Raw genomic sequence first — 12,514 nt, forward strand, 5'->3', positions numbered from 1 at the left:
CTGAGCTCAAATCACTAGCTCGAGCTACTGCAGCGTCCACACTGCTATTTTGAGGGAGCTAACTTGGCTCAAGTCTGTCTACCTGGGCTGGGAGTCAGGCTCCCAGCTGCAATGTAGACATACGCTCTGTGCCTGTACAACAGGGTAACAGCACTGCCCCACCTCATGGGGTTTTGTCAGGGTAAACACATTAAAGACTATGAAACACATCGATACTACCATAATTAAGTACCCAAGGGAGTTAGGTCACCAGTTCAAACCCAGCCAAGGTGACAGTGAGATGCTTAGGATCAGTGAAATAAGTAGCAGTCACAGCACACCAACTGTCTAGTCACAGTCAAATACTCTGTAGGCACAGACCACCTCTTCATGAGTAGCTCACATTGCCTCCATGACTGCAGCCCACCCCCACTTCTCTCACGTTGGTGATTACATGCCATCGATCTCCGCGACAGCTTTGTAGTTACTCACATCGAAATAACATTAGGGAAGTATTTAATATTATTTACTGGTTTAGGAGGAGCAGCCACCAGCACCATGTGACCAGGCAGCTCTTCACAGGTCACAGTTTGAGAGCCACTAGCCCAGCGCAAGCCTTTTGCTTTATTTTGTACCCATGTCCAAGCCCAGGGCGCAGGCCAGCCTCCAGCTCCCTTATTCAGATAGGTAGAGCAATTGGACTTGATTCCATAGGCTTAAGAGCTGTAATTTTTATTGAAGGAGGGAGGAAACAAATTGAACTTTTGATTCCTTCTCAATATTTAGGGAGCAAGCAGCTTTCATCTAAGCACACAATCTCAGACTGAATATGGGTTAAAAAAGAAAGACAAGATATTGGGTAGGCCTGGTCCTTACACCTGGAGACTAATACTTTTTGATGAACCACTTAGTCTGTGTTATAGTATAGCTTGGTTTGCCTGTAAACTATTGTCTTCATCACAGTAACACACCCAGAGGCCAGAAACAAGACCAGGGCCTCACTGGGCTGGGTGCTGCTCCTACCATCTGATCAGTGACCGTCCTTACCCCAAGGACTTTTTAATCAAACTGGCACCTTTCACCAGCTCCAAACTGACCTGATCACCTGAGAGTCAAAAAACTTTTTGTTCCATACCAGACATGGCTGCTCCTCTCCCCACCCTCAAGTTTTGCAAGCAGGCCATTTTAAAGCAGCACTTTAACCCAGATCCCAGGCTGCCCTCCACTCTCTGATAGTCTCCCCTTCCTAGCAGTTATGGGGAGAATTATTCTGTGCATTAGATTCCCCTGCGTGTCCCCCATAAAGGGGAAAGGAAATGGAGGGAGTGCATTCTCCCCCCTGAAATACCTGGGAGGGGGTGAATGGGGAAGGGGGGTGCAATGCAACAAACCCAGCTTGCCCCCCAGGGCGGGCACGAAGCTCGCCCCTTTTGCATGAAACTTACCCGCGGGTCCTGCGAGCCATCCTGCCCCTTTGTGCATTAAAAACATCAATCGCGAGAAAATCGAAGGGGCGCGCCAGGGGGGTGCCGCACCCCTTGGCCCCGGGGCCGGCCTCTGCCGGGGGTACAGCCCCGGCGCGCCCCGGTTAGCGCGCGCGGCGGGCTGGACGCGGGGGGAAGCTCGCGCCTGCCCGGCGTACAGCGCAGGAGGCAACTTTCCTATCTCGCGCCAACTCCACCCCGGGGACCAGCCGAGCCTGCGCGAGAGCGACGAGAAGCGCAAAAATAAAAGGAGGGAGAGAGGGAGGGAGGAACAAAAAAAAGCGGGGGGGAGTAAAAGAGGCGCGCGCGGGCCGCTTGCAAAAAACTCCTTCCCTTTCTCCTCCTTCCCCGCCCCCGACTCTTATTAAAGCGAGAAATAATGGATGTGAAATACAGGCATGCAAAGGACGGGTGCAAAATACAGGCGTCCATGTCCAACTAGGCGTGCAAAAAGAAATGCATGCATGCATCAATGCCTCGGAACGGCAGGGACCCTACGCGGGTGCTTCGGGTCTGCAAACCCAACGTCTGTTAGTTCCTTAAAACTAGGTGCTCTCGTGGGGGGTCACCGTCTCCCTGTCAGACTTAGCAGACTTGAATGTACTTTGCATGGTAAGGCACCAATCTTGAAAGCTGACCTACAGAGACAGATCTCTGCTCCCAAGCAGAATCCCCATTGATTTTGTGGGCTTTCATCGGTCTCCTCTCTCTCTTCCTGTTATGGCCAGGCTCAACATGCCTCGAAGACACAGCCTTTACATTCAGTCAGACTACTAAAACTAAATTCACGCAGGATGCCAATCCCATTGAAGGCATCTGGGCTACAAGTCAGGAGACCTGGGCTCTGTTCCTGGCTATGTCACAGACACACTCCGTGACCTTGGCCAAGTCATGTAACTCTCTGTGCCTCAGTTTCCTCATCTCTAACACAGGGATAATGATGCCTACTCACTTTTGTTAAGGGCTTTGAGATCTACATGTGAGAAAAGCTACATATGTGCTAAATTACGGTTATTCCAGGGCTGAATATGGCCCTTGTTCTCTGAGTAAACAAGAAGCAGCTTTCTATGCCAGGCAACAGAAGATTTTCTCCATTTGTTTAGAGGGGCATTGTGAGGATTAATTTTTGCACAGTGTTTGAAGATTAGAAGTCATACAGAAGAGAATATTATTTCTATTATTACTGTTACCAACATATGTTATTTGGGGTACAGGTGGATTTACAGAGGGAAGACCACTAAATGGAAGTGATTTTATCTTCAGAGGCCCATGCCTGCAGAGATGCATTTGCAGGGATGTTTACCTGCATTTTGCTAGGCAGCACTGAAGAAGGAGGGGTAAAGAATTGCACTCTTCTACATACAACGTCCTACATGTACCCTGAATGACTATTTAATCAGAGCAGACACATCTGTAGCCACTCCAACAATACTATAACAAAGACAATCGCTGGTGTAAATGTCTATACGGACAAGTTCACAGACAAAGGCTTTGATGCAGCAAAAGACTTAAGCACATGCTTAAAGTTAAACGTGTTTAAGCGCTTTGCTGAATCGTGCCTACGTGATCAAACAACGGAACCTCCATTTCAGATTTGCAGCATGAAGGGTGAATAAGGTTTAAAAGGAGAACCATCACGCAGCCATATATAAAAGCAGACCATCATACCCCCAACCTTCTCTGCCATCTCTTAACATCCATTCACAACTACTGACAGCAGTCCCCACCACCTCCAGACAACCTGCCCAAAAGACAGAAGCTCATAGAACATGTTAAAGACCCCCATGGCACAGTCAAAATACAAGGTGGAAGAGTCAGAAAGAGAGGCGCCTTAAATCCATGCAAGCAGACTAAAAAACACCCATATGTGTAAAAGGGAGAGGTACCTTGCGTGCTCAGGTATGCAGGACACTGGTTTGTTTAATGGGTACCCAGGATAAAATAACTGAGGAGAGGATTCACATTCATCACTGATGTAATTGCAGCAGCTCCCAAACTTGTCCGTGGACCACTTTCTGGTGACCTTTGGAGAGCTGGCTGGTCATATGCTGCTGCCTCCTCCTCTTTGTTTCCAAGCCGCTACATCACACTGAAGACAGCTAAAAACACATCAAAATACTTTCCCTATGTTGCTTTTCCATGTAAACAGCTGCTGGAGTTCTATGGGGATGCTACAGGATTGTGAACGGAAGGGAGCTGGTCTGCACCTTTCCACAGGCAAGAAGAGGAGGTCTGCATAATCAGAAACGGGAGAGGAGACAATTTCTCCATTGAGATGTGGGTTCCCCAATGAAAAAGTTTGAGCAGCCTGGTGCGGTAGGTTTATCTCCTTTGGGAGCACATACCGTCATAGGACTAACCATTGCCAGCAGATGGCACTGTTGCTCCTCCCAAAAAGAGTTGCATGACCACATTGATCTGGTTCAGAGCTACTCCAGCAGCTGTGTGTGTGTTGGGGTTATTTCTATTTTTGTGCACTGCACTCAGGAGTTCGCTACCAACCAGCTCTCGCAATCAGTTCTTATTTCTGATGCTTGATTTTTGTGAATTAGTGTCTCCCCAAGAAGTCTATAACAGCACCAAGTAGACAGGCTAAATATAAACCCTGCAGAACTATTGGGTTATTGCAATTCTGATATAGGCTGCCCTCTGCTTATAGGCCCTGGTCCTGCAGAGACTTATGTTTAACTTTAAGCACCCCCAATGAGTTCAATGGGACTATTAACTGACATGCATAAAGCTAAGCATGTGTGCAGGTCTCTGCAGGACTGTTGGGCAACCTCCCCCAAAGCAGCTTCATGTTGGTTGTTGACAGCATCGTCACCGTCAAGCTGAAAATCTGCCTCCTCCCAAATTAGCTTAATAGGAAATGACAAGGACCTGCTAACTAATTACCAGTGCTACAAAAGCAGCATCATTGCACCAGTAGAACAGGAGTAAAGGTTCATGAGAATTTCTGCAGAAACAAGAGGTGAGTAGTTCCCAGATGGGACTCTTCTTCCCTCCTGTTATTTTTCAAATATTAGTGATTTGGTTTAGTTAAATTTTTCCTTAGAGAAAAGACTTCTTGGCTTCCAAAAACTGCCTGTATGGTCATGTAGCATTAGAGAATTTGTGGATTTTACTCACCCCCTCTTATGTTCCAGGGGATCTTCAAACCTAGTCAATGTCAAAAGTGAATTAAAATCAACCTCTGGTCATGCACCCGCTGCCTCCCTAGCTCATCTTCTGTGTCTTGTGTTCCTTTCCTGATGCTTCTTAAAAGCTCCTCTCTTCTCTCCCCCCACCACTTCCTATGTAAGACTCACTTACATGTGGGTGAGTGAGTTGAAGAAATATGGAAACAAACTAGTGTTGTAAAAAGTAAGGATAAATGATTGTGACTGCAGTTGGGTGTAACGTTCTACTGACTAGAGTGAGCTTCTCTGTAAGCACAACTCACTAGCCTGTGGACTGGGTGCAGAGAGAATGTATAATATGTGGATTAGTGAGACTTATCTGGACCCAATCACTTTCAGGATTAGGGCCTAAAAATAAAGAAATGTTGTTCTCTAAGCTGTCAGTGTCAGAAAGTGATCTACAAAATCTCTGAATTTGGTATTCTTTTAACTAGAATAATAGCTGGCTAGTGTACTTGTGTGTGGGGTGTTCAGGTTTTTTAATGCTCTCCTGTGTGGGGGAGAGAACTGTATTAGGACATTCTTTCTTCTTCTCTTCCCTGCCCTGTCACTATCCGTTTCAACCATGGTCTCAGGTGTGCATGTATGCCACATCTTGGTTTAATATTCTCAGTGAACTTATCTCTAGGACTAAAGTCCTACCCTGGACTATCTGAATCAGGGCTTTCTATATTGGATCTTCAGCACAGCCGATCAGATAGTCCTTTCTTGCTTTACAATCATGATCATCCAGTCTGACCTTCCACATAACACAGGCTAGAGAATCCAGCCAGTAACTTCTTCATCAAGTCCATAATGTCGGTTTGAGCTCAACCATCTTTTAGTAAGACCACCCAGGAGGCCAGGATAGTGTACAGCTTCTGGGAAACAGCAATGAGCTCTTCCTTGAGTGAGCTCTCCCAAGTCCCTACTGAGCAGCAGTTCATGTGACTGCCCTTTCCCATGTGTTCTGCCCCTCTAGCCCACTGGAGGACCCCAGCTTTGTCATCTAAACTGATATGTTGAATACTGAGCTGCCCTTAAAGAGACACTGTCCACCAAATGTGGTGTGTGGTTTTTTGAAGCTTGTTTGTTTGTTTTTTGTTTTAAAAAAAAAAAAATCCAGCTCCTGCTATGGAGCCTCTGGTACAGTATTGACTTGAGGTTTTAATCGTAACCTCTTTAGAAGGGATTTTCCAGCTCCCCTATCCAAGGGCCTCTTTGGTAACAGAAGATGTGCACAACAGCACATTGTTTTGTCTAGTCAATGTCAGGGGAACAGAAAGCTTCTTGCCAGCTGAAGAAAGCTGGTCATTTTAGGTGTTGCGTGTAAACTATTAGTACAAAGCTTCCAGGCAAATGTGATCTTAAAGTTGACTTGGTCCCCCAAGGAACACACTGTCTCTAAAATCCACATAGCCAGAGGAAAAGCCCTAGCCAGCACATAGGAATTCCTGGTCTACTCTCTAGTCTAGGGTAGTGGTGGGAGAAGAGCTACAAATGTTTCAGTTGCAGGGTAACCATGTAGCAAGCAGCCCCAGTGGTGTGTGAGAGCCTACTGCACAGCAAACTGCTAAAGGGTCTCTCTGGCATCAGACCCCAAGGACAGAAAATGAGCTCTCCTCTGTAGGTGTTCTAAGGAGTCCCCTCTCCTTAGTCTGACTTTGCTTATAAGAATGGTGGGACACAAGGACTGGAGCCACTCAAAGCCAACCCTTACAGGGGAACTAAAGCAGTATGAGTTCCTGGGGTAAAAAGTATCTTCAGGTGAGCTTTACTAGCTACAGCTAATGCTCATGAACCAACCTAATGCTAGAAATGGCCAGATGGCAGGACCGTGGTGCCATCTGTGAGGTGGGAAGAATGTAAACAATCTTCCAACCTGTTAACAACCTCTACCTCTCTATCTGTCTAGGACCATCAGTGTAAATCTTAAGGCACTCTACAAACACTAATTAGTCCATCCTAATGATGCCCCTGGGAAACTAGTATTGCTCCCGTATTACAGATGAGGCTTAACACTCTTGTCCAGGTTCATTGTGGGAGTTTGTCTATCCCTTTGCTCTCCTGGCTCCTAGTCCTCTACTTGGATGACCTCTGTCTGCCAGGGCTGCAAAGATTGGCAATGGGTGCTGTTTCAAAACCAACTGAAAGATTTAAATGCTGGTTGGAAATATAACTGAGGAAGGTGAGTTTATAGTAACCTAGTTAATGTCAAATATAAGCTCAAGGATGAGGCAGGCATGTTTAAAGTCAGAAAAGCTTCTGTAAGGCCTGGTCTATGCTAATGTTCTACTGGTGTCAGGGGTTTCTAACCAGTACAGTTATACTGGTATAAACCACAGTGTGACTGCAGCTATATTGGTATAAAGGTGCCCTCTATCAGTAGAGCTTATTTTGTTTCCTGAACCAGAAACAGGCCTACTAGTGTAAAGTCTCTAGTATAATTACATCCATACTGTGGGGTGGCTGCTTTAACAATACATGGGGATAGTTAAAGTAGTCAGACCTGCTCTGCTCTAGACAAGCCCAGAGTCAAGACTCTGGAAAAGGAGCCCTGTGAAGGACAACGTGTTTTCCCTCTGTCAAGGCTTCCTTTACTCACAGGGTGTGTCTGTTGGATGCAGCAGGACAAGACTGAGTGACTTAGTGTGGAGATCCTGTGATGTCCTCCACCCAGAGGAGCAGTACCAACCTTGTGATGTTAAAGGAGATCTTGGAACATGGGTTTGTGGCAGGTGCTTCCAGCTGTATCAACTTTTCTCCAGGCATCAGCTACTACTTGGAGACTGACAGTACCTCTAAACCAGATGCCTGGGATGGCATCCTTGACTTGGAGAACACAACAAAAGGTAGTTCTCAGCTTGTCCTCAAGTGGCCAGAGTCTCTGAGCAGTTGTGTGAAGGGTGACCTGAATTGTGTGACCCAGGGCCTTTGTGATGGTGGTCTTGCTTGCTTCTGCAAGACCCCCAGTGTTCCAGTTGCCTTTGACTTGTCCAGTGTGGCTTCTGAATCCAACAGCAGAGTGAACTCAATAGTAGATGTATTTTGTGATGCCAAGTCCTCCACACCATGCAAGGAAGAAAAGCTCCGCAAATCAATGGACAACTTGCTCTCCAAAAGCTCTGAGATAACAACTGACTTCTCCAGTCTCAGGAAACCACCTCCACCCATCTGGGAGATCTCTGAGATACCAGCCCTGCTGGACAACACTCTTTCTCTGGATGCAAGTGTAGAAGAGCTGAGGTCACTGGGATCTCTGAAACCAGATACCCCATCTCTGGAGAAATCGGTCTTTGCTATTGCTTTGGCATGGCCTGGTGCAGCTACCAAGAGACCTTATGCTCCTGGCTTCAGGTCTCTCAGTTACGATACCCAGGGGAGTGAGCCAGAGCCCTTAGCTGTGGCTCACTGCATGAAGCCATTTGACTTTGCTATCCCCTCTCTGACAGATGGAGTGACAAGCCAAATGGGCCACAAAAATCAAAACTCCTCAAATGAGAGAGGAAAGGAGTGATCTTAGCTCAGTGCGATGGCCAAAGCCAATAGGCTAAGCACTAAGCTCTCTAGTGACAATGTTACTTGGGATTCTCTCTGGTAATGCATGTGCTCTGCATCATAGTGCAAACATAAGTGATACATGGTCCAGGGTGTTTGTTGCACAAGAGGCTAGTGTATAAAGCCTGACTGGAGTTGGGGGTTTTCATCTGTGTCCAGGAAACTAGCTCACCTCATGGCAAATCTCTAAAGTCTCTTAACAAATAGTTTCAGCTGCAAATGGTGGGAACCATCCTGGGTGAGGCTCTATTGCTGTGATGCCCTCTCATCTCCACCTGGGAAAGGACCTTTTTAAAAAAAAAAAAAATTCTAGTGTGGAAACTTGGTAGGGGCACTGCTGGGTGGAGGAAGCTGTTCTGAATTCCTAGATAAGCTTGGTGGGTCTTTTTAAATTAACTGGATGTTGACTCTTGCTCAACAGCACTGAACTTGATTTGTGACCTTCATATTGACCAGAATGCCTTGTAAAACTCTGTCTTAATTGTTTGTAGTGTGCAAATAAAGAGAAGAACTCAATCTTGTGCATAGCTATTACTACTGGACAGCTGGCATGCCTCAAGGTAATGAGACCCTCTGCTCCTTTTGCTCAGGGAACACAACGCTATTGTTCTCCTTCAGCTCAGCTGTAGGGGCATGTTCCCATTGGTAATATTTATGGGGGAAAGCAGCCAGCTGTTAAATAGTGATTTGCAGGTTAAGTGTACCTATCATGCAAGAGGCTTCAAAAATAAAAATACATGAACTAGAATACCTGACAATGCAAGATCCTAACTTAATTGACCATACTGAAAAAATGGTGGAATGACCAGTCAACTGGCTACTCTAACTGCTACATAAAACGACACAGGAAGGATGGATTAGGTCAGAGTTCAGGGAGTAGCACTATACCTACAATCTTGGTAGAATGGAGCATGCAGCACAAACTGAAAGGATACATGAAGTTTCTGCACAGGAGACCAAACAGAGATCTACATCTAAAACCAGTAATTATGGGTAATTAATTGTTGGGACATTTCACCTACAAGACAATACTTAGAAGTAATTGTTTCAGGTGAGGAGAACAGCTCATTCAAAACATGAGCCTATTTTCAACCTAGCCTAAACTAATTGGCTGAGTCACTAAGGGGGGATCCATGAAGAGATTTAAGCCTTGACTCTCGCTGTTGTAACACTTCACTTTTTTGATGCTTAGAAAATCAAAGGAACAACACTGATCCATAAGCCACATTGACCCCTAGGCTCCCTATACAATGAATGCAAGAGAGGGGCACCTAAGAATGAGCCACAAGAGCCAGTATACCAGGTGCGGAGCTGCCTGAACTAGCCAGTGGGAGAGATGGACATGAGAGGTCTAAGTGCTGGAACTATGGGTGCTGCAGCACCATCTGGCTTGAAGTGGTTTCCATTATATACAGGGTTTACAGTTTGGTTATAGGGCTCTTAGCACCCCCACCCACCCCAAATTGTTCCAGCATCTGTGATGAGGGCTATATACTAAGCCCTTCCTTCTCTCTGAAATACAGATACCTATCTCTGCTTCCCAATCTACAAATGGGAACCAGCTGCCTGATGTGAGGGGGTTTAGGCACCTCATGCATTTCTTGTGGGAATAAGTTTAGCCACATGCCTTGCTCCACATAATAGCTGGAGGAGGAGGTGATGCCACCTTGACACCTAGCTTGGTAGGTAGAGCACTCTGGGGATAGAGGAGACTTGGGTTCAATTCCTTTCTCTCTGCCTGGGGGGGAGGAAGAAGTTGAATTGGGGGGGCCTCCAGAGGATGCTCTAACTACTGAGCTATGGGATATTCTGACACAGAAGTCCCTTAATCTTTCCTGTTCCACTGTGGATTTAAAAGGAAGTGACTAGAGCGGGGCACTGGACCTTGGCTCTCCTGCCTCCCATGCAGGTGCCCGAACCACTACTATAGTCATTCTCTCTCTGGCCCAAGGTCTGTTGCACTGTGGATGAATATTTAAATAGCCATTAGATGTGTGAGAAAGACAGAGTCCTTTTATTTGGAGGAGGTGATTATCCCCCTTATGGCTTTTAACTCAAAGTTGGTTCTGAATGGGATGTGATCCTGTAGGCATGCTCACAGACTGCCTACAGGATTGGGTCCTGCATGTAACTTAGGTGGCCAAATGCCTGTCTTCCCCAGTTTGTGTATTGTTCTGGGGCTTTGGGAGGTAGGCATCTGGCTGCCTAGAAACAGTGGTTCTCAACCAGGGGTACATGTACCACCACCACCCCCCACCCCCCCAGAGGGAAAAGCTCATCAGATATTTGCCTGGTTCTACAACAGGCTGCATAAAAAGCACTAGTGAAGTCAGTACAAATGAAAATTTCATACAATGACTTCCTTATACTGCTCTATATACTCTGCACTGAAACAATTATATTCCAATTGATCTATTTTATATGGCAAAAATGTGAAAGTATGCAATTCCAGTAACAGTGTGCTGTGACACACTTTTTTGTATTTTTGTCTTTTTTTTTCTTGTAAGCAAGTAGTTTAAGTGACATTAAACTTGGGGGGGAGGGGTACACAAGACAAATCAGACTCCTGAAAGGAGTACAGTAGTCTAGGAAGGTTGAGAACCACTAGGCTAAAGGAAGGCAGTAGTACATCTGCTCAGAGGCAGAAATGTATAGGTTTAGTTAATTCAGACCCTGAAAACTTAGGTGCTGAATGAGTTTAGGTACCTACTGCAGTCGGCAGCAGTTCTGTGCCACCAAAACTGCATTAGGTATCTAAGTACCTCTTGACAGGTTTCAGAGTAACAGCCGTGTTAGTCTGTATTCGCAAAAAGAAAAAGTAGTACTTGTGGAACCTTGGAGACTAACCAATTTATTAGAGCATAAGCTTTCGTGAGCTACAGCTCACTTCATCGGATGTTGCATCTGATGAAGTGAGCTGTTGCTCACGAAAGCTCATGCTCAAATAAATCGGTTAGTCTCTAAGGAGCCACAAGTACTACTTTTTTCTTTTTAAGTACCTCTTGTGGACCTGGGCCTAAGTGTCAAATTAAACTCCAAATCCTTTGAAGCAGTGTTTAAACTACCACTGACCTAAAAACTTTGAAAAGGGAAATTTAACAAAACACTTCAAGTCCCTGAAACTACAGTGAGGAGAAGCCCTCTGTAGTGGGGAACAGAACACATTTATACAACAGATGGGCTGGAAGGGCAGGTTAGTACCTGAAACTACTTGAACCCAGTTTAACAGATTACAAAGTGATTGCCCCTCTAAAATGGGAAATATTTCTTTATTCATTTCATCTTTAAATTAGGGCATGATATTTCAGAATCTACAGCCTTTTGTCCATTACTTTAAAGTAGCAACTAGATAATGTCATTAACACTACACCCCACTTTGGGCCAAGAGCTAAACTACCCTCTGGCCATTGAAATGATGGCTCTAGAGGGGCACCCTCTAAGCGCCTGAGCTGGGATCTGGGCTATGCCGAGCAAGGCTGGCAGGTAGAATAACTTCACATCTCTGCAAAATCTAGTGTGTCTTTGTGTAACAGTTTTACACCCTAAATATTTGGAACAGGATCCAGTAGAGTTCCCAATAATTATATTTAGTGGGGTTGTGCTTCTGAGGGGAGAGAAGGGAACCTCTTCTCCCCCCCCCCCTTGTCTATATCACTAAGTGAACTGTTACCCCCCAAAGCTGTAACTCTGGCAAGTGGAGCCAGCCCTGCCAAATCTCAGCCTTGCTGAAGGAATCTCTCCTGGGTTGATTTTAAGGTCTCTCCCCGTCTTAAGAGACATTTAAAAGTCTTATTCCGGACTCTTCGGCATCTCTCCCCTACTTGACCCCTGCTCACCTGCCCTGAGTAACTCTCCTAACAGCGGCGGCCTACAGCAGGACGGGCCCAGCCTTAAGGCGGGACTAAGGCAGCAGGGGCGATGCAAGACATTTACACAAAGAAACAAGATGGCCGAGCTCACACGAGAGCATTACCCCGGCGTAAAGCTTAGCGGGGGCTGCCTGGTTTGTGAACTAAAAGGGCCGGGCCGGGGGAAGGGAGGCTAGCGCACAAGCAGCCGGCGGGGGACAGCAGCCCGGGCGGGGCACGTAGGAGGGGCGGGCGGACGGGCGGCGTGGGAGAGGGCAAGAGCCGAGGAGGGAAATCTGAAGTCGGCTTGTGCCTGCCGGCGGCTAACGCCTCCTGTGTCCGTAGGAGCCCGGGGAAGCGGATCCGTGGGCTGGGGGGGTGGGAAGGGCGTTTGCGCGAACATCCCGCTGTACCGCTGAAGGGAGGAGGAGAAAAAGGTTTATACCTCCCTGAATCCCACCCCCACCCCCTCCCCCTCGGCCGTGAA

At 46.6% G+C, this 12,514-nt stretch overlaps 1 protein-coding gene across 3 annotated transcripts in view; it reads right to left on the bottom strand.

The window, feature by feature from the left end:
• The window catches only part of MYBL2 (MYB proto-oncogene like 2), a 39,904-nt gene that overhangs the window by 26,860 nt on the left and 530 nt on the right, over positions 1-12,514 (bottom strand). The window contains exon 1 of one of the 3 annotated variants that reach the window (XM_084645342.1): positions 1,425-1,635. The exons of the other annotated variants lie outside the window; for them this stretch is intronic. Within the exon in view, the coding sequence (XP_084501468.1) occupies positions 1,425-1,444 (20 nt within the window). The 5' untranslated portion in view covers positions 1,445-1,635. Of the gene's footprint in view, positions 1-1,424; positions 1,636-12,514 lie in introns of those variants that run through there. 3 annotated transcript variants of the gene reach the window in all.

Source organism: Lepidochelys olivacea (assembly GCF_965140295.1).
Source record: "Lepidochelys olivacea isolate rLepOli2 genome assembly, chromosome: 13".
NCBI lineage: Eukaryota > Metazoa > Chordata > Testudines > Cheloniidae > Lepidochelys > Lepidochelys olivacea.